The sequence below is a fragment of the Leuciscus leuciscus genome, assembly GCF_965113295.1.
Source record: "Leuciscus leuciscus genome assembly, chromosome: 10".
Classification (NCBI taxonomy): Eukaryota; Metazoa; Chordata; class Actinopteri; order Cypriniformes; family Leuciscidae; genus Leuciscus; species Leuciscus leuciscus.
The window spans coordinates 33,999,145-34,020,866 of NC_138734.1; the positions used below are offsets into that span (position 1 = coordinate 33,999,145).

The following is a 21,722-nucleotide window of genomic DNA, read 5'->3' on the forward strand; positions in this document are numbered from 1 at the left end:
TCAATGCCAAAGGACTACAAATCACATTTTATGGACATAAACTCTACTTCAAACATTCTTCAAAATATCCTCTTTTGTGGTTCATGAGGGAGAGTAAAAAATGCCAGATATTTCAATTTTGGTTTTAAGTTTAGATTTATTATTTGATACTCATGTTTGTGTTGTTCCTACCCAATATGGCATTGCTGTCGGTCTACCAGGAAGGCCCAATGGTAGGAAACACAGAGTGGGCTGCAGTTGGTCATGGTGAGCTTGAGACGGGATTTTGTGTTGTTGAGAATGCAGCCAAAGTCCAATGTGGTGCTGGAGAACTTGAGATTAGGGAAGTGAACCTCACCCCTCAGCACCACCTGATCCTGCTGAGGGTGGCCATGGTAGCAGAACTCCAGCACGTCCTCAACCACACGGGTGAGACGGTCCTTTCGATACATGGGGTTGAAACGCACCCACAGCTCTTTCTGAGCTCCAACTGCCAGCACCAGACTCTACAGAAAGAGTAGAACTATTAGACTCCGCCTGAAAGACCAAAACTTCAGATGCACGGGTCAAGTAATGGAAAGCATTAAAATCTTACCTGCACACTTGCATGCATGTGCAACAATAGGATAAAATAAAATAAATGCCATTTTAAGTTTTTTATTTTGCTTTTGGAAGCAATAATTAATGACTCCCACTACAATGCAGTTACACTTGCCATTACTGGTAAACAAACAGCAACTATACTTAACCTGTTTACCTTTGAGGTTGTAAACAGTTCATCTCCGTCATAATCACACAATCCAAAGGGCTCACACAGGGTCAGTTCCATAGAGAGGTTCAAGGAGGACACACTCTTTAGAACCAGCCTCTGATACAGTGGAACCAGAGACATATCTGGAGCCTGTGAGTCAGACAAAAAGGGGGAGGGGGGGGGGGGGGGGGGGGTTGTAGGGGTTAGATAAAACAAAAGCAATAAAACACAAAATACAACCGTTCAGTTTGGGGTCAGTAAAACTTTTTTTTAAAGAATTAATACATTTACTCAGCATGGACACATTTATAAAATATGACAGTTAAGATATTTATAATGTTACAAAGGATTTCTACTTCAAATAAATTCTGTTATTTTTATATTAAGCTGCACAACTGTTTTCAACATTGATAATAATAAGAAATGTTTCTTGAGGACCAAATAAGCATTTTAGAATGATTTCTGAAGAATCATGTGACACTGAAGACTGGAGTAATGATGCTGAAAATTCAGCTTTGAATATTTACAGGAATAAATTACATTTATGAAATACAAAAATTTTGAATTGTAACATTTCACAATATTACTGTATTTTATAATCAAATGAATGCAGCCTTGGTGTGCATAAGAGATTTTTTCTAAAACATTTATTTCTTACCAAATATCTTACCAACCACAAACTTTTAAACGGTACTTTATATTTAAAATGGCAATACACAAAATCTACTGTGACCATGCAAAGTACAAACTTGCACAGGGACTGAGACAGAATAGTTCTGAAACTTTAGTAATATGTAGTGAGGATGTGATATTGAGACCAGTTGTTATTATTAATGCTATTAGACACAATATAACTTGCAAGGACAAATATCAGTTATTTTTGCATGTTATTGCCAATACTTAAAAGGCAAAATTCACTCTTTTATCGCAGTCTGAGTTTTCCCTCATCATCTCTCTTTCTCCCCCATTCCCTACTCGCTCTCTTTAATTGCTTTATTCCTCCAAGCTCTACTAAGGGAGCATTCAGTAAATCTAGCAGCATGGGCTGTCAAAACACAGACGAATGGGACAGAGTCAGATAAAAAGAATGCCACAGAAATAAATTTGCATTTTTAGTTCTAAGATGCAGACATACAAGGTGCCTGAAAACAGCTGCCAGAAGATGTGTGTGAAGAAGTTTATGAAAATATGTATAGCTGCAGCAAAAATGTGAGAGAACAGGAATCTGACAAGGCGGGTGGTGTTGTGTGTGCAAATGTGTGTGTGTTGAAAGAGAGATATTGAAAGTGAAATTTTCATTATAATGATGGTTCCTCCTGAGCTCACTGTGCTTATTCTACAGCTTTTTTTTAAAAACAGAAGAGGACCAGAGATGCCAGGGCATCAGTGCTGAGCTGTGAGCTGGGGTTCAAATGAATTTGCCATCTCATCTCACTTACAATCATTTTGCGAAAGAGAAGTACATTTGGACGGCTCATTTGAATGAGTTGGACATAACAGCTGCATGGTTTTACTGTCAATACTTGAGGCGGCAATCTATTTTTAATTTCAATAGACCATAACATTTGTCCATTTGTCCTCAATCTTGTATTTATGCAGTCAAGTGACTTACAAATGGATTGAAATTGATTGATTGGATGAACAGACAATATATATCTCTTCTGTACTTTTCATAAATTAGGCTTAATTCCTTTACAAGAGAACAGATAATTGCCTCAATCTAACCACACACTGCAGACAAATTTTTTCTGTGCTTCATAAAAAGTGAAAGGACATTTGATAAAAGGGTACATGTTCAGCCACTGAGTTACAGCAGAGATAATGGACCTGACATTTAACATACACACACAATACAATATTGACAATATGAGTAATTAAAGGGATATTTCACCCAAAAATGATCATTCTATTATCATTTTACTCACACTCATGTCAGTCCAGAACACAAAAGAAGATACTGTGAAGAATTTTGGAAATGGTTTAGGTTCCACTGTATGAAAAAAAAAATCTGAATATCTTCTTTTATGTTCCCCTGAAAAAAGAAAGTCACACAGGTCTGGAACGACATGAGGGTGAATAAATGATTACAGTATTTTAATTTATGGGTGAAAAATGAAAATATTTCTTAATATTAAATATCCCTTTAATATTATGAAATGGGTTAATGTGGTTGCGGTTTTGCAAGGATGAGGAAATGAGAGCCAAACTCATTTAATATAAAAGTTTAAACCTTTACAACTCACCTGTATTAAACATGAAAATGCGACAAAATAACACTAGACGTATGCATTTATGACACCAGTTAATGCATTAACTTTGGCACCCCTCAAAAAATAACAAAAAAATTACAAAATTGAAAACAAAGCAGAAATAACAACTAAATAAAAAATTATAAACTGTAAGAGTTGGATAAGTCACTCTAAAAAGTAACGAATTACTAGTAACTAATTACATCTTCAACAGTGTAATCCGTTTACTGTACTAATTACTCTCTCTACTTTCTAAATTTCATATCAACCACGACCACTTGAACAATACAAGGATAGACATAAAACTGCTATTTTGATTCTTTCAAATAAATAATATAAAATTGCATAAATTATTCTTAAACTGACCAAAGTATTTAAAGAGAAAAGGATACATTAAAAACATATTTTTAACATTAGATGTTACATTTCGGTGGTAATCTACTATTGTTCCATATAGAATCGTTCTATAGTCACTATTTAATACAATCACATCAGAAGTACCTTTCCTTTCCTTTTTCAAGGGAAAAGTAATTAAATTACAGTAATTAATAACTTCGTGATGAATTACACCCAACACTGACTATCATAGTCCTTGATGGTAGAGAGATTTTTGCAAACCTTTTCCACATTGAAGCTGATTTCTTTGGAGGAGATGTCTACTGCTGGGGAGACGAATTGGCATGTGACGTCAGTAGTAATGATGCACTCTCTCACATACTGACGCCCGACAACAGCATAGCATACAAGTTTTTCCGTAACCACCTGCAATTTATAAACACACATTTAAAAAACACATTTATACATATAACTTTTTTCATATTCTCAATTTATGAATGGATGTGAATCATCTTTGAAAGTTAAATTTTTAAGAAACCCAGCTCAGCTTTGCACTAAAACTCAGAAATGCAATAAAACAGAGCCGTTCTCTATGATGCTTGAGAGCCGGCACACCGACTGATGGCTATGCAATGCAGCAGCCCAGCGTGGGACGCAGCAGGGCAGGCCTATATTCACTTCTCACCTTCTCTCATCTCTAATTTACCATTAAATCAATAAGGACTCAAGGAGGCATGCATCTCTGTAATGCTCTAGAGAGAAGTCAATGCATAGCTCCATGCGTCTCCACTAAAAGAGGATTAAGTGTGGCTTTCAGGACCTTCATCACCATAGTATTCAAACTTTAGCAGGTTGTGCCGGAACCGCTGTTGGCCAACATATTTGAAATTGTTGCAAGGAAAGCAGTCTAGTTATCAGTTAGAGACGATTCATTGCTGATGCACATAAGAAAAAGTTCTGATATCGGTACCTTGGGGACATCAGAGGAGCCCTCTAGCAGCATGTCAGCCGAGTGGCCAGGAGGAAGTAATAAACGTGCAGGTGATAAGCTGAAGACAGGGCCTCCTTGATCTGAAGTTTGAAGGCTCTTGCTTTTTTTGTTCCTAGACTTGTTAGGTGACAGAATGTCTCTGTTGTGAAACTGTGGAAACCCCTCTGTGGTCCATAATAGTTGGTGAGTGCGACGTCCTCGATTAGTAATTCTGAAGGCATACCGACATGGGCCGGAACTAGAAGACCAGAAGATTTAATAATTTAACTGAACATGAAGTTTTGTGAAAAGCGGTATTGTAAATGGCAGAATTCAAGGACAGACATTGGCGTTGTTTTACCTGAAGTGGGTTCCCAAATCCAGGCTAGGAGCCAATGGACGGTCAGAGACTATGGTGGTGCCCTTTCCTTTGGCCGACACAGGAATGTAAAAATTTTGGCTGTCCTGGATTTCCAGAAACAGTTCATCCTGGAAGGGCATGGTGTCATTCAGATGGGCTATCAACTTCAATTCCAGACTTTCCTTTGGAGGAATTTCCCCTTCACTGTGATCCACACGCCAGTGAGACCTGTTCCTCACCTATCAACATTCACATACACAATATAGCACAAAATCACTAATTCCATTGTGTAGTTTAAACATACAATAGCCAAAAAGGATAATAACATTCTAATAATTCCATACATATAATGTTTAAACGACATATTAATCACAATGCTCTCACCCATTTAAATCTTGCTATATATATATATAAATAAATAAATGCACTACCATCCAAAAGTTTGGGGCTAGTAATATTTTCATATATTCTGTTTGAATATTAAAAATGTAATTTATTCCTGTGATGGCAAAGTTGAATTTTAGCACTGTTACTCCAGTCTTCAGTATCACATGACCCTATCAAAATCAAGAAACATTTCTTATTATTATCAATGTTGAAAAGTTGGGCTGCTTAATATTTTTGTGGAAACAATTTTTTATTTTTTTATTCTTCAGTTAATCTTACCCCAAATTTTTGAACGGTAGTGTTAATTATTTAGCAACTTTGGTCTTAATGAGCAACTAAGCTAATTTGAAGTATACTCTTCTATCAGTTACAATTGTGACCAATAATAACCACTTACTTTCACTAATTTTTCTTAAGTGTTTATTTTACTGGCCATGAGTAAAATACAAATGCTCACCTAGCTAGGAATACTTTGGGATCAAATGGGTTAATATACAGAAGTGACAACCTAAAGCATTCTTCATACATCAACTTCATACAATATACTGTATAGTCCAAGTCACATAAAAAAAAAAAAAAATCACAAGCAAAAAACAATGGTAAACTCCCTTATGTGTGTGGACTGATTCTTCTGTCTTATGTAATGTCCAGGGGAAATTATCCCACAGTGGGTACGTTTTCTAGTGGGTAATGAGAAATATTAATGATCATTCCCTCCCGGTTGGCTCCAACACAAGTAACTGCCACTCAAAAGCCAACCATTAAGCAACATCTTATCTCAGTCCTGTAATTGAACAAGGTTTAAAATGAGAAGCTATGTAGTGATAACATGTAAACATACAGTTTGTGTGTCTATATGCCTTGTGCTGCCAGCAGGATTCTCTTTATCTGAAGGGAGTAGAAAAGACTGGCGAAAGTATAAAGGAATTGGAATTATGTATCCGTTTTATAATGAGTACTGAATGGCTGATAGAAGAACAGTACTGTTTGTACTTTAACTGACCCAAGAGTCTGAAATCTGGCTAATACTTCCACTGCGTCGGAAATCGAATTCTATGCAAATATACAGTACGGAAAAAGAGTAGTATGTTTGAATACATAGTAACTATTCGTAAAAACAGTAGGTGAAAAGTACCCATATAACCTACTACTTCCACCAAGATTCAGGAGTGTGCATTCAATCAATCCCATGAGGCCACGGGAGAGGATTTATGAATGGCAGACTCAACTGTAGTCCACATGACAGTAACAATATGGTGAATGTACGTAGTACATCAATATGTATAGTACATACAAGAACAAACTTCATCAGTCGTGAGGTAAATTCTAATTCCAATGTACTGTAGTACCTTCTCAGACAATATGCTTATACAATGGGGTATTGGGATATAGGATATGCATAAGCAGTTTTTTCCTCTTTCAAACCCCATATGTTAAGCGCCTCCTCTCTGTCCTACTTTTTCTCCCTACTTTCATTATTTCCTTTTATTTCCTCATAACGAGAAATAAACCAATGTGAAAAAAGTGAAAGCTTGTCTTTGCATGCAAAAGTGAAACCCACCAGCTGCTTAATTTGTACCACTGCTTTCCATAACTGTTGGCGGAGGATTCAAATCAATTTTCATAATGCGGCCAAATGATTGATGTCCTGCACATTAACTTTTAATTGGGATTTTCTGACTGAGTAAAGAGAACTGGTGTTGGTGTGTTAAGGGATTCTGATTAATAGTGTTTTATTTATCTTAAGAGTGTGGCTCATCCTGATGGCCGAGTATAGCTTTTGGCACATTTATCATCATTTCCATTATGCTCTCCTTTTACAGTCTTCATAGGCAAAAACTAAGTGAGCAGACTGTAGAGAGGAAATTGAAGGATAAGTATTTCCCATTTCAGTGTGCACAATCTAAGACATTAAGATCATCAGAATGTACATTATCCCACTTAATACATGGCTGCAATTCAGTAGTCATTAGATAGACTTTTTTTTTTTTACGTACTGTATTATTTTATTATTATTTTACAGTTTATTTTGAACTGTCCAATCAGAATCAAGTATTCCAGAAAATCATGCAAACACCTCATGAGTGAATTGGTAGCTGACTTTTTCATTACCAACTCCTCAAACTGATATGACCTCTGAGTCACGCAGGAGCTATATATTTGTGTGTGGCAAAGTGTGTTTGTGAGGCAGACGGTGTGTTAGAGGCCAATCAGGGGGAGCCACGCTCATATCTCATATTCACTCAACTGTGAGCCATAGCAGAGCCACATGAATAATTCTGGAGAAATACACTGAATCTGATCATCAGAGGTAGTAAAGGGTTTTGGTAAAACTTTATATAAGGTTCCCTTTTAAATATGTTGTAATTCCAAAGAAATTCATAACATATTGTTGCATAACCATGATCCTTTAGAATGCAATAGTATGTCTTTAAATTTACAAAAGAAGTTTGCCAATGGCTTATGCTTCAACACAGTCATCACCAGCAGTAGGCTGCCCTTGGAGGAAGAAAATTACAAATTCAGTATTCAGCAAGGAGGAAACGCCTTTGAGCAGGTAGAGGTTAGAGAGAGGGCCCTATCATTTGAACTGCGCCGGACAAAAGGAGGTCAGCAGGGAGACATAGATCACTCCGTAAGTCTTCATATGAAAGAGAAGTGGCAAAGCAAGTGGGAGAGAGATAAAGGAGGGGAAGACAGAGAGACGAGCCGGTCGATAGGGAGCTAGATCGAGGTTGGGGCGATTTCCCCTTGAGAGAGGAATCAAGTAAAGAACAAGCCAGCTGAAATTTCAATAATCAGATCAGACCTGCATTAGAAGGTTTAACACCATTGATTGCTTTAAACTTCATCGTGCTGTAGAGCTTTACAATGGAACCAAAAGTCAGTCTCAGGAGAGACATATCTTTCCGAAAAACTCACAATACTTGTTTATCAGAAACTACATGAACAGATGGACGCATAAAAGCGAAAGACTGCGTTGTGAGTATTTTCAATTCACGACGCACTGCTGTCAGCATCTGCCTGGCACTCAGCCACGCTATCGAGCGCCTGTAATGAAATTCAGGATCGACTAAAGCTGGAAAATGTTTAGTAAAAACTCTGGGCTTATAAAAGTCCTCAGCCTTGGAGGAGAAGACAGGATCAGTTTACCAATGAGTGTCGACACATAATCTAGGATGCCCATAAAATATCTGAATGAGTTTGTCTATATATGTGTCCAAGTCTCTTGGTGTATGTGTGTGTGGTTGCATGCAATCCTTCCATGGACTAATTAAACAAAGCCTAATGCTTATTTATCAGTGCTGAGAATCAAGGAGCTTATTTAATGTAAAGAGCGACCAAAACGAAAAATGGAAATTAGGAGAAATTAGGATTTATAAAAGGCATACAGTATGAGGGTATTACTCTAATCTAATCTAAAAGAACATTCACAAGGCATGGAGACAAGACCATGATATTGGACCCAGAGTAAGAAAACAGTAGAATAGGCATCAGGTGAGGAAACTGACATTACAAGGGCAAAGGGAAACAGTACCAAAGCTTTTCGTCCCTTCTGTTGCATTAGAACCCACCATTTGAGCAAAGAATCTGGCTGGAATTGGGGAGTCGTTTGACAGCTGCAAAGTCCTTGTGACATCAGTCAGCACGGGAATGCAGCCAAAGTTCAGCTTGGCAGCAGTGACAGAGACGGAAGGTCCCTGGCCAACACAGGACAGGAGGAGCTCCTATGGAGAAAAGGATTACACATATCAAAGATTTTTAGCGAAAATGTTGTGATGTTCCACCGAAAGAAAGTAAACCGAAGACTGTGAGAGAAACCGCTTTGATAACAGATCTATTACCAGCCAAGATATAAACTCTGACAAAGAGAAAAGGCAATGTACAAACGAAATGATCCATTTCAATCATTTTAATGTAAACAGTGGCTGATGATTGATGATAGTGTTAGTACAGAAAAAGGGAGGCTGTTTAGCGCAGCATCTCACGTAATAGCTGAAGAGAGGAACCATCTCTTATGTGAAAATGCAGCAAGGATTCTGATTCTAAAGAGTCTTTGACACATTCTGGAACTCTGTTTCTAATACAGGTTGTTTGCAAATATTGCATTAATCATTGACACATGGGTAATTTTTCTTTTTTATTCAATACACTAGCTGTTTTAATTAAACGATATCTTAAAAATTGTTGGAGCAACCAACTGCAGGAAGAACATAGTCTAATTACAGTACATTTTTGCTGTCACATACATGTAATTTATGCATTTGGAAAATGCTTTATCCAAAGCGAAAAAACTGTATATTGCATTTAAGTAATACATTTTATCAGTTCATGCACTCCCTGGGAATCAAACCATTGACTTTGGTTCAATTGAACATGAGTAAATTTTTTTATTTCTTTATTTTTTTTTACATAAATGCAGTCTTGGTGAGCATATAAGACTTCTTTCAAAAACATAAAAAAATCTTACCGACCCCAAACTTTTGAGTGCTAGTGTAAAATATGCACTTGCCGTAATGTCATACGTAGACAAATACTCACCAATGGTGGGTCTTGACAGCCTAGTATAGCAATGTGAGCTGTTTCCTGTAGGCTGCCCACTGTCTTGGCCTGAAGAACTATTGGAATCTGTTCTGTGCTATACGGTTGGATGACCCCTCGTGCGTGAGGACTGGAATAAAGAAGAGCAGGGTCTTCCTCATATGGCTGCAAACAGAAACGTGTGTCATATGCTTGAAAACCAAAATACATATCTCTAATGTCTGACCTAGAAAATTGGAAAGGGATGCAATAGAAAACGCAATAAATTTTACTTGATTGGGAGGAATCACCTGAGGCAGAAGTCCATAGCACGCAGGAAGGTCACTATCATTAATGAGCTCAAATGATTGCTCATAGGGATGACCCAGGAAACAGTGCTGGAACTGAAGATCTGGGTTCTTGAGGACCACATCAGGCACAACACATCTACCGGAACAATCAAGAGATAAGTTTTGTGCAGGGAAAACAGCAAGACCACTTTATTTCCCCGATGAAATTGTATTACCTAGCTTTGATTGGGAGAGCTAAAACCTCCTCTCCAACACTTTGAACATCCAGCACTAAAGCCAGATTGTAGTCTTGCACCGTGTTGGAGCAAAAGGTTAACTGAAAAACAAACACACATACACTACTGTTCAAACGTTTAACATTTATTTATGTTTTTGAAAAAAGTATCTTATGCTCACCAAGTCTGCATTTATTTGATCAAAAATACAGTAAATCATTGCGAAATATATTTTAAAATGTAATTTATTTCTGAGAAGGCAAAGCAAAATTTTCAGTAGCCATTAATCCAGTCTTCAGTGTTACGTGATCCTTCAGAAACCGCTTAAATATCATGATTTGGTGCTCAATTTCTTTTTATTATCAATGTAGAATGTTGTGCTAATTCATATTTTTGTGGAAACAGTGTTATTTTTTCCAAGGATTCTGTGATGAATAGAAAATAAATAAATAAACATTTATTTCAATTAAAATTTGTATGTAACAATGTTAAAGACTTTATTGTTTTAGTATTTACTAATTTAATGCATCCTTTCTAAATAAATATTAAAAAGTATTAATTTCTTTCAACAACAACAAAAAAACAATCTTACTGACCCAAATCTTTTGAACGGTAGTTTACTGTATATTCTTCATAAGATTTTATATCTCCGTATTTAATTTATAAAACAACCCCACTTAAATATATCATTGTTTAAATCACTATTATAAAAGCTTTGAACAGATTTAACAGCTGCATGTCTAAATATAGTGCTCACGTAATTCCAAACTGTTCAGACTGCAGTATTCCTCTCCTTGCAGTGCTTTAAGTGCTCTGAAACCTCACATATGGGATCACAGACAACTGTCACCACGAAATGTAACCGCCTGAGAAGAACGGAAAAGTACTCTCCAGGTGCGTTTCTTTTATTATTCTAACATGTCTGGGAGGCTGCCGGCCAGCTGTGTGATGCATCTGGGAATATTGTCCCATTACACTAATACGACTAACCACAACCCCCTAATATGTATTCTTGTGCTGGGGTCTCATTAGAGCACAGTGAGCCACACTCTTGTCACAGACTGGGAGAGGCACATTTGCACACTGACAGGAGACACCCACATCCACAGGAAGCACAAAGACAGGCGGACACATCCAACAGATTAGCCCTCCAAAGTGCTGACAGCTCCCATTGATGGGAAAAGACCAGCACATGACAGGTACGCAAGGTACCTGGCAACCAAAGGAGCATGGGTGAGATATTCACAGCCCTATAGAGAGAGAGAGAGAGAGGCTGGAGATACTGTTCTCATTTATCACCTTTTCCAATATATTCCACCTCCCGTTTTTCTATTAATGGAATACAACAGCCCTTTTTTTTAAAGTCCAAGCTGTCTGAGGTTTAACAGGGATTAAAGGTCTGCTCTGAACGCACGTTTAAGGCTGCACTTAGTTTTAAAGACCAAAGTTTCTCGTCTCTAGAGAGACTGTTGATGTTTGTGGCACGGACAGGTCATAGGGAACATCTTGACAGGACACTTCTGCTTTTGCATAGGGAAATTGATTCAAATCGCTTTGAGGTATTCAGCGAGATAATACGTTGACGGGTCGGCTTAGAATCAGAAAGAGCAAACATACCTGGATATTCACCTCAGCCATAGCACGAACTGTGCCTGTGCTGGGTGATAAGATAAACTCTTTCGGTCTTCTTTTGGTTTTGTCTCCCAGTCCCCATTCACTTCTGTTCAGCTGAGTGACCTGGTCCGTGCTGGTACTGCTCGCCAGTCCCGTGCCATCTCCGGGGATCCGCAGTCCAAAGCTCATGGGCACCACTGAAGTGTTGCTAAGGCGACATGTCAGCGTTTGCGGAAACCCTTGGGTGAGTGATAGAAGATTCCTGATTACACAACTAATATGCAAAACAAGGATTAAACACTAACATTGATCCTGATTGATGAAGTGGAGAGTGCAAGTTCATTTACCAAAGGACACCTCCCCAAAGTTGAGCTCTGGGACACTGAAGTGGAATGTAGGCCCAATTAAACATCCCCTGCAAGAGATGAAGGGGCAAGGAAACTTTCAAAAAAACAACTCAACAAGAAAAGGGCAATGAAAATGCTGCACCACAAGTAATTATACAAAACTAAAAGGCTGTTGAGGTGAAGTCCAGTGGAACGAGGAATGAGTGGCATTGTTTTTAGATGACAAGGCAGTGGTAGTTGTGGAATGTATACATTCAGCACTTTCAGTGGTAATCCATCTTAATCAAAGGGGACGAGGCTTGTGCTAGTTTGTTTGAAAGATTTCAGTAGAGCTCTGCTTCACTCGTTTAATTAAGGTTCAGCCTGTACAGGTTCATTTAATCAGCCATAAGCTAATGATTAAAAAAAACAAAGAGTGAAGGAGAAACATTGATGTTTTTTGCTAATGGTCATAAGAGGGGATTGATTAAAGGGAAGGATGTACAATTCGGGTCAATCAGACCTCCCTACTATATAGTATTGTATATGAAAAGAGTAAGTCCGGAATTCACAGTATTCATAAAACGGTAGACAGAGGACATACTACTTCAGGGGCGATTTTGAAGTGGGCATCCACTGGACACTTTATTTTTCCCATGAGGCCACAGGAGAAGATTTGTAAATGGCAGTGAAGCGACACAGCTCATGCAGGTGGTAGATCACATTACAATGAAAATGCAATGTACAGTAGTATGTCCGGAATAAATTCCCACTACACAGATTCATACTATATATAGAGTATACTTTTTTACGATCACAAAATAATTACTTATTCAAAAGAAGTACCTACTCAGAGCATAATAAAAAAAAATTGGCTATATATGTATAAATAAAATTGTAAAAAAAAACTATAAAAAGGTTTTAGTATGTTGCCTACCAGGGTGGAATGTGTATGAATAGGACAGGCAATCTATCATAGGACACGGTTGGGTTAATGTTTTAAAACTGCCATTAGTACATAACGGTGGAAAGCAATGGGGACTGGATAGAAACCTGTTCTAGTGTTGTGGAAAATTAGCAATTCAAGACAAAAGAGGTTCATTTTCTATAACAGATACCAAGCAAGACATTTGACTTTTTCATATGTTTAGATGATATTTCATTTATGACAGAATTTGATAAGGTGATAAATTGTGTCTAGCATGAGAGAAAACCAGAGTCTCTTCAGATAAGAACATGATTAAATGCCTTAAACAACATACACTCAAACATTTCTATCATACTATGACCAGCTAAACCTAAAATGAAATCCTTTTGGGAGTGATTTCATCTAGTTTTTAAATGCAATGTGAAATGATTTTCCTCATGGACACAAAAGGCAACGCATACAGAAATGACATAATTGAAAACTGAAAATAAATAAATAAAGAGTTATTATATAATAAAGGGTTCATCTGTGAGGTTTACCTGAATGTGACAATGACGGGCTCAGGGTTTCCCACCACACTGAAGTGTAACTCTTCAGAGATAACACCCAGTTTGTCAGAAGAGAAGTGGACCTCCAGTGTTTTGGAGACTCCGGGTGGGATCATGCCTTCAGAGGGGTTGAAGGAAAAGCAAAGCCCCAGCACTGTACTGGGTTGCACTAGTTTATACGCACCATTTATCAGTCCCTTGTTGCTTAGAAGCAGCTAAGAATAAGACAAAACAGACAGAGAGAAGGAACACAAAAGAAAGAGGGTCTGTATATCTCTCCAGGTTTATGCTTGCACAGACTGAACGTCAATTGTTTCATTCTTTCACCGGTGGGATCAGTTTACGTTGTTTAATCATACACTTGGATACTACCTCAAAAAGAGGCCCATAGGGACAAATCAGACTCAAACAAACAATCCAAAACTTTCAGGACAATTATATTATTGGGATCATCCAAAAGCTCAAATAACAAAAGGAATTGGAAAGCCACAATGTTTGCATAATTCAGCATGGAGTGTATTCAAACTGAGCCAAACATTAGTCTATTTCAAGACTCAGTAATAATAAGGGGATTTATTATTCAATTAAAACTGCTGTTGAGTCCATGCTACATTTGGCAGATTGTGAGCAACATCCTGATTAAATTTGATGTGAGATCCTGCTTGTTATGGCTTCACAGTAATCAATTCTGTGAAGGGTTCTTCTGTTACATCAATAGTTTCTTCCCACCACTACTACAGTACATGCTTTAGTCTGTGTAATGATTTGGAGGAGGTAACGCTAAGTGGTTTTGTCTTTTAGACAGCGTTGAGGGTTAAGAAGGGGACAATAACACTAACAAACTGCAATCATTGCAGCACTCCAATATAAAATGTTTAATTAGTAAAATTTTATGTCAATATGGACGCATTTTGCACCTTTAGTTTGTTATGCAGCTGCTTAAATGTGAACAACTGAATAATAATTATTACAGGATTTAATGGGATACAATGTTACTTAAGCTCAAATTGCTTTTACCATTGAGATTAAAACAAAGACACTACATGAGGTTTCTACAATTGTACCTTATAGCTTTGTTTGGAGCCAATGACAATGTTTCCCATGTCTAGAAAGTCAAAGCTGAACTGCAGTTTTGGGCCTACACCCTCTCCTTGAATGCCGAGTGGCAACCGAGATTCACGACCTGTGTAAGTACAGAGCATTCAAATAAGAAACCAAAAAAAAGCACAGGTTAGCATAATGAAACAGGCTATTAAATTTCACTTGCTACAATATCAACAGTCTGTCTTTCTAGGTCACTACTAATCCAAGCAACCAGAATATTGTCAGACCTTACTCAAACATGCAAATAAATGCAAACCTGATCTCCAGGCCTGCAGATGTTCCTAAGCGCAACATGCAAATATACCAATGCATTGTTAGAAAACAATGCAAGTGTGCATGAGCAGCAAAGCTGGGACAGTGGAAAGTGATTGTTTTTAACACAACATCTGTTATCATGGAGTAACTACCAGTGATTTCACAGTAAACAGTCTGCTGGTAGATCCTGGCTTCCTGAGGTTTAAAGATGATGTTCACCTCTGCAGTGCTGTTGGGCCAAATTTCTCCCTTCTGTAAAACAACAGAAAGTCAAAAGAGAGAACACACACAAAAAATTTTTTTTGATTAATTTCCACATAAGTTATTAGCTATATAAGCATAATGCAAAGTCACTAGTGTGAAAGAGAAGTTTTTAAATATTATTATAATTTAAAATGAGACTTTTTCTATTAAAGAATATAAAAAAATTGTCAGAAGCCAAGTAATGTCTTCAGTGTCACACAATCCTTCGGAAATCATTCTATTATGCTTTTTATTATCAATGTCAAAAATGGTTGTACTGCCTAATATTCTTGTGTAAACCATGACACAAGCAAAAAAAAAAGCCTTTACTGTCACTTTTGAACAATTGAATGCATCATTGCATTATAAAAGTATTCATTACTTTAAGAAACAATCTTACTGGCCCAACTTTTGAATGATAGTGTATATGAAACTAGATAATAAATTACATCAATGTCATATTATTTACCAGTAATTCATGGTAAAGTCATTATTATTACTATTATTATTATGACAGGAGTGATCTGAAAAAAAGACCAAAATGTGTTTGCATGCAACACTACTCCCTGAAGCAGTGACACATAGAAAGTGGTGAAAGCCTAACAATCAGAGCTGGTAACACAAACTTCACAGGTATGATCCCAGCAGGTGATGCATCAATACTTGGGAGATATCAAGGTCCCTTATCACCACTGCACTCTTCAGCAAGTCACTTACAATTAGGGTGCTCTAGGGGGGTTGGCCACAACTGCATTGGATAAAAATGTTTGCTAAATCACTAGTGAACAAACAGCATGTTGAGTCACCAGGCAGTGCTTGACAGAGAGTTGACGGAGCAGGTGCGATCAAGCTCTACTGCATGTAAACAGATGCTCACATCCAAGCAGAGGGGATACTGATCTGTTTTGTTTTGCTTTGTTTTCTTGTCTAAGCCTGCATAAACCTGGTTCGAAAAATCTTAAGGTGAGAGTAAAATCAGAGCAGAAATGAATGGGAAACATTTTCATTTATAGCCATCCTTATAGCTGCATCTTCTTCTTGTCTTAAACATAAAATGTACATTAGATGAAGGAAAATGTGAGGTGCAGAGGAAATGGAATCACTGCAGTATGTCTGTATGTGCCTCTAAGAGGCTGAAAGTCACAGCAAGGTGACAGAATTAACACAAAACAGTGTTGGATGTCTTTTGAAGGGTATGTGATTAGTCATTTGGAAAAACAAAGTGCTGAGCTGGACTTCCTATAGATCGTGTTATAATCAACTGGCACTGTTGCATACATTCTGCCTCAACTGCAGACATGCACAAACTTACAAAGACTCAACTGTAGCAGAAGACCAATCACTAGGTACATAACCAATGCAGAATTTAGGATTAATAGAATTTAGGGATTGCATGCACAAAGTGTTATAAGTAAAAAATGTAAAACTGCCCATTCACAATTAGAATTACCATTTAGTTAAGTAAATCACATTTAACTCTCACCCACATAACAAATCCTCGTGTCTAATTAGAAACAAGCTCAGTATTTTTTAAATTGCTTGGCTGAGTGAAGTGATGTCTAAGTTTGGTTTCCACCATATGTTTAGGCATATGGTTATACGGTACAAGGACATTCTAGGTTTTAGATTTAATTGCTGGTTATGCAATATTGCATCAGGGTAAACTGAAATCTAAAATGCTGAAGCTTGTCATGTGTCTAGTTGTAAGTAACACACCAGGGGTCTCATGATGATGTCCTGGTCATCCAGAGACAAAAGCTGCTGCTGGGTTTGCACAAGCCCCTCCTGGAGGGTATTGGAAAACTGCGAAAGACAAGCTCGCAAAGAAGGATCAGTGTTTTCTGTCAGAAACTGCTCCATCTCATCATCCACTTCTTGATGCAGCTCTGAAGAAAGCCTACAAAAGAAGAACGAAAACAACAGAGAATAAGAGAAAAATGGACAAACACAGCTTGACACATTAAGAGAATAGCTCATTTAAAAAAAAAAAAGAAACTTCCGTCATTATTCATTACCACTGAAAATGAGATTCACTTGTCTCTCGGTTTGAAAAACAAACAAAATGCACCTCAGATGCTGTCAACAGAATTTTTCATTAAGACGTGAGCATGTCACCTCACTTGAATTTAGGATAAACTATAAAGATTTGATCTTTCCAAAAGTATAGTTAGAAAAACTTAAATTATAGCTACAATAAAAACACTTAAAGCTAATAGAGGTTTACTAGTCAAACCTTAATTTGTCCCGTTCCTCTTCCTCCTCAGTGGCAAAGTTCTTCCACTGGTATTGCACAATGGAATCACTCCTGTTCATTATTGCCACTTTCTGGTAGGTAGCTAAAGAGATGTAGGTTTTCTCCAGCATCACACAGTTCTTGTCCAATCCGACATTTATATCTGTGGAATCTCCATAGAGGGTGATTTGGATGTCTTCTCCTAAAAAAAGGAGTCACAAGGTTGACAGATATATCAAAGTAAAAGGTTTGTATGAAGACAGTCTACTGTTAACACAAGACTTACAATATCAATCAAAGAATGAGTATTGATGGGTCATTCTCATTAAACCATCCATTCATTTGTGCCAACCCTGTTACATTTAAAATGTTGTAGGGTTGAATGTTATGAAGTTGAGAGCAAAAAGGGCTAATAACAAGCGTAACTAGCAAATATCATTGTGGCACACAACATTATTTAAAATTCAAAATATAAAAACATGATTTTATTCAGCTTAATAAGGCCAATAAAACAATTTAAACAATGATGGTCATTTAACTGAATGACAGCCAAAAAAAGGACAAAGACAAAATGTGCGTTTTTTCATAAATATTAGGTCTACATCGTCTACATTAACAATGAAAGCAAAATGTATAATTTATGGGAAAAAAACTGCATAATTGTTTGCATTACAGACTAAACGGAGTTAAATCAACAAAATAATGTGCCTTAGTTCAGTATTTTGAATGGGGGCACAAATGGGGCATCAATGGCACGTTTTTAGAAATAGAATCGTCTTATTCCCTAGCAAGCATAAAAGATTTACAACTAGGTAATTGTACGACTGGAGCTGTGTGATCTTTTTTAGTCACCATGGTGGTGGCGCTACATGTAAACAAATAGAGGTCTGTATTCTGCATTTGTTACCATGGTGGAGCTGTGTGCTGCAATGATTGTGAACCTGGTCCATCAGGACAAGAGTTCCCCAATGAAATGTGGTCACATGACCTCGCCAAAACCAATCAGAAGCGAACAAAACACACATAAAATTCAAAACAAAAGCTCAAATCAGAAGTGCTGCTGGCTTACATATATTTACCTGCATTTTGATTTGTTTTACTAGTTTGGCTACATTCAAAGCAGGAGCTTCATGCTTAGTGGACTATCACAGCCCTGCCTTGTCCATAATGTCAGCGCACTTACTCATGCACCCACACAAAGTTGAAAAAAGTATTCAAACGAAACATAAAACAGCAATTGTTTTCACTATAAAATGATATATACCAGGTAAACATTGATCTTGGACTATAAATCTTCTGCTCTGGATATACTGAATTGCATTTGGAATATGTAATATGATTGTGCTGACTGACAAACACAATGCTGAGGAGGATGGGCGCAAATATATGAGACAATTCCTCAAGACCAAGTAAACAAATCGACAGCAAAGAAATCCATCAGAGGTAAACTGGTGGAACAAATTTTAGCTGTTACATTTATTGGCTGTTTCAGCACGCTTCAAAGCCCAAACATCACAAGCACATGCACTTTTCACTTCACATATTGCATGTATGAACATATGCATCACATGTTTTTGTCTGTACGTATATGTACAACGTTTGCAACTCTTGCACACATTCTAGAGAGAATACTTTTATTTTTCTCAGCATGTGTCTCTCTCTGGTGACTCTATTCTGAAGGGGCTCTAGCTCTTGGACACAAACAGACAGGTCACCAGAGGCATTTTAGATTGTTAAGACATTCCCCACCCTCCTTCATCTCATCCCATAGAGACCTTTATGGTATCAGGTGTACTGGATATAATTAACCCCTCACCTGTTTGTATTTTTGTACACTGAGGTCTTAAAAATACACTGACTGTCTTCAATGCAAAATAATTCAGTACACTGCCTAATGTGGCTGCTAAGGATGTTGGGAAGACAATACGTTTACAATAACTTTACAATAAAGTAAAGCAAATATGTTGATGAATAAGGAAAACAAATCAATACCATAATGGTTATTGGACGATAATAGAAATTCTTTGCTTTGATTATCAGTATTGGTTGATATTGGATATAGGCTATATTTCAGTCAATGTTGGGTTAGTTTAATTTATTTAATTGAGATGTTCATTTCCTTTATTTTTACATTTAGATTACCTTTCCCATCATCTAAAGCTCACTTATTTTTTTAAAACACTAATAAATGTGATAACACTGTTAAATGTATTCTTTATCAAATTTCACATAACAATTGATTTTAGTTTTTAGAGTTTTATTTGTTACATTTATTTAGACAAATTAACACATAATTCTTATATATGGTCATTAGCATTATAGACAGATTTTAAAGGGATAGTTCATCCAAAAATGAAAATGTTGTCATCACTTATTCACGTTGTTCCAAACCAAGTTGTTCCAAACCTGTATGAGTTTCTTTCATATTTTAAAGAATTTTGGATACAAGACAGTTGACGGTAGTCATTGACTTCCATAGTATATTTTTCCTACAATGGAAGTCAATGGCTACCGTCAACTGTTCGATTACCACCATTTATTATTATTATCTTCTTTTGAGTTCAACGGAAGAAAAAAACTCATACAGGTTTGGAACAACTTTAGGGTGAATAAGTGATGACAAAATTTGTGGGTGAACTATCCCTTTAGGCAGTGCATGTTCATCGATAAATGAGATCATTGTAGTTTTTCAAACAGAGGATGACAGGTAATTTTAGTTGACACACACACACAAAGTTTTCACAATACAATCATTTAAAAATCAAATAAAAACACTGTCAAGCAAAATGAACTAGATCAATGAAAAAAACAATACATAATACCATGCTTTCACCAAACGTTTTTCTGTGCTGTACAGTAGAGACTAAAGAGTGTGAGAAAGAGGAGACGGGAGCCTGAAGCATTTTCTCTGTAGGGGCTGATCCAGTTATGCAAGCATGTCTCCTAGCAGAAGGACTGCTGTTATTCAGTGCACATTTTAAACAAGCAAATGTAATTGCCGCACATCTGATGTACTTGGAGCAGAAGAATTTGCATTTATGTTTAAGCTACAACAGCCTTGGAAGGAGAGCAAAGAAGCTGTATGGGGGGAAAACTAGACTTTATGAAAGGAAAAGACAAACATAGACAGTGTAAGAGAGAGGGAGAACGATAACAAACTGACAGACAGACAGAGAGAATAACAATATTGGTAGAAGAAATGAAACTGCCATAATGACATCCTGAAGATGATATGGCAGAAGGCAGGTCCTGTGGCTTCTTTCTTTTCTTCACTCCCAGTCTTACCCTTTCATCTTTTTTACTCTCTCCACTGATTCATTTGCTGTAGAAATCACTTTTCACAAATGAGCCAGAGACATTTAACCTCTGTCTCTATGCATGAAGCTTAAAAAGAGAGAGAAAAAGAGCAAAGGAAATTGTGTCTTTGATGGGACACTGCATCTGCCAGCAGGCTGAAGGATTGTGGGAGCTGTTCAGAAGAGAGGGGAGGGGAGAAGAATGGGAAATGAGGAAAGCTTTCATAGAGCTGCAGATTGTGTGTGTGTGAGATGTCTTCATCAGCTCACTCTTAAGTGCACCCTAAAAAGCCTGCCAAGATAGTTCTCCTTCTTGACGAGGAAAGTGGTCTGCTTGTATCATAGAGTATAATATAGATACACATTTGGCCCTCCTAACCAAAGGAAAATAAATCTGAGATGACACAAACCTACAATAAGGGCGTTTTTCACATCTGGCTTAATTGGAGCGTTTGTTTCGGAACCTAATGTGTTTTGTCCCTTAGTTCAGTTCGTTTAGGCCTATATGAACATGGTAATCGCGCTCAAATCTGCACAAAGAAAAAAAAAACGGAACACATCTGAACAAGGTGGTCTTGGCCCGCTTAAAACCGAACGATGGAGTGGTTCGCTTGTGGTGAGAAAGCAATCCAACCCAATGGACCAACAAACCAAGCTGTATCACAATGTATAATGGGTAATTACGTACGTTGTGTGAAAAATAGCAGTGTTTGTTGTCTCAATATGAATTGACATGCCTAAATGAAATTTGGTCGAACAAACATATTTTAGAACAACTGTACAAAACACTTAAAATAATATGATTGATGTGCGGAATCCAGGAACATAAACAGGGTGCACTCTAAGGGTGCACAGTTTACTCACAAGTGACTTGTGAAAGCAAACCGAACCCAGATGAAATTGCAATATTGCGAAAATTTTAATCCCTGTTCTGGAACAAAGCAAATATCTACAGGTCTGAAAACACCCTAAGAAACACAGAGTTCTTTTTGGAAGTCTTGTATGAAAAATATCATCCATTCCTACTGAAATTAACCTATGTCAAACCTTGATTAGACTATACACTGAACAATACTCATAAATAAGGAAAAACAT

At 37.2% G+C, this 21,722-nt stretch overlaps 1 protein-coding gene across 5 annotated transcripts in view; it reads right to left on the reverse strand.

Annotated features, from left to right (window-relative positions):
- The window catches only part of LOC309507615 (hydrocephalus-inducing protein-like), an 80,435-nt gene that overhangs the window by 35,962 nt on the left and 22,751 nt on the right, over positions 1-21,722 (reverse strand). For 4 of the 5 annotated variants that reach the window (XR_014209202.1, XM_082181913.1, XM_082181912.1 and 1 more), the window contains exons 7-22: positions 17,332-17,533; positions 16,815-16,995; positions 15,008-15,107; positions 14,561-14,679; positions 13,488-13,711; positions 12,042-12,109; positions 11,698-11,933; positions 10,081-10,181; positions 9,866-10,001; positions 9,576-9,740; positions 8,609-8,761; positions 4,647-4,885; positions 4,286-4,544; positions 3,598-3,741; positions 737-880; positions 172-485 (exon numbers count right to left, since the gene is read on the reverse strand). Coding sequence is in view for 4 of the 5 variants with exons in the window: in XM_082181913.1 (XP_082038039.1) it covers positions 172-485; positions 737-880; positions 3,598-3,741; positions 4,286-4,544; positions 4,647-4,885; positions 8,609-8,761; positions 9,576-9,740; positions 9,866-10,001; positions 10,081-10,181; positions 11,698-11,933; positions 12,042-12,109; positions 13,488-13,711; positions 14,561-14,679; positions 15,008-15,107; positions 16,815-16,995; positions 17,332-17,533 (2,785 nt within the window). In the remaining variant the exon portion in view is untranslated. The remainder of the gene's footprint in view (positions 1-171; positions 486-736; positions 881-3,597; positions 3,742-4,285; positions 4,545-4,646; positions 4,886-8,608; positions 8,762-9,575; positions 9,741-9,865; positions 10,002-10,080; positions 10,182-11,697; positions 11,934-12,041; positions 12,110-13,487; positions 13,712-14,560; positions 14,680-15,007; positions 15,108-16,814; positions 16,996-17,331; positions 17,534-21,722) is intronic. The other variant, XM_082181914.1, reaches the window with a different exon arrangement.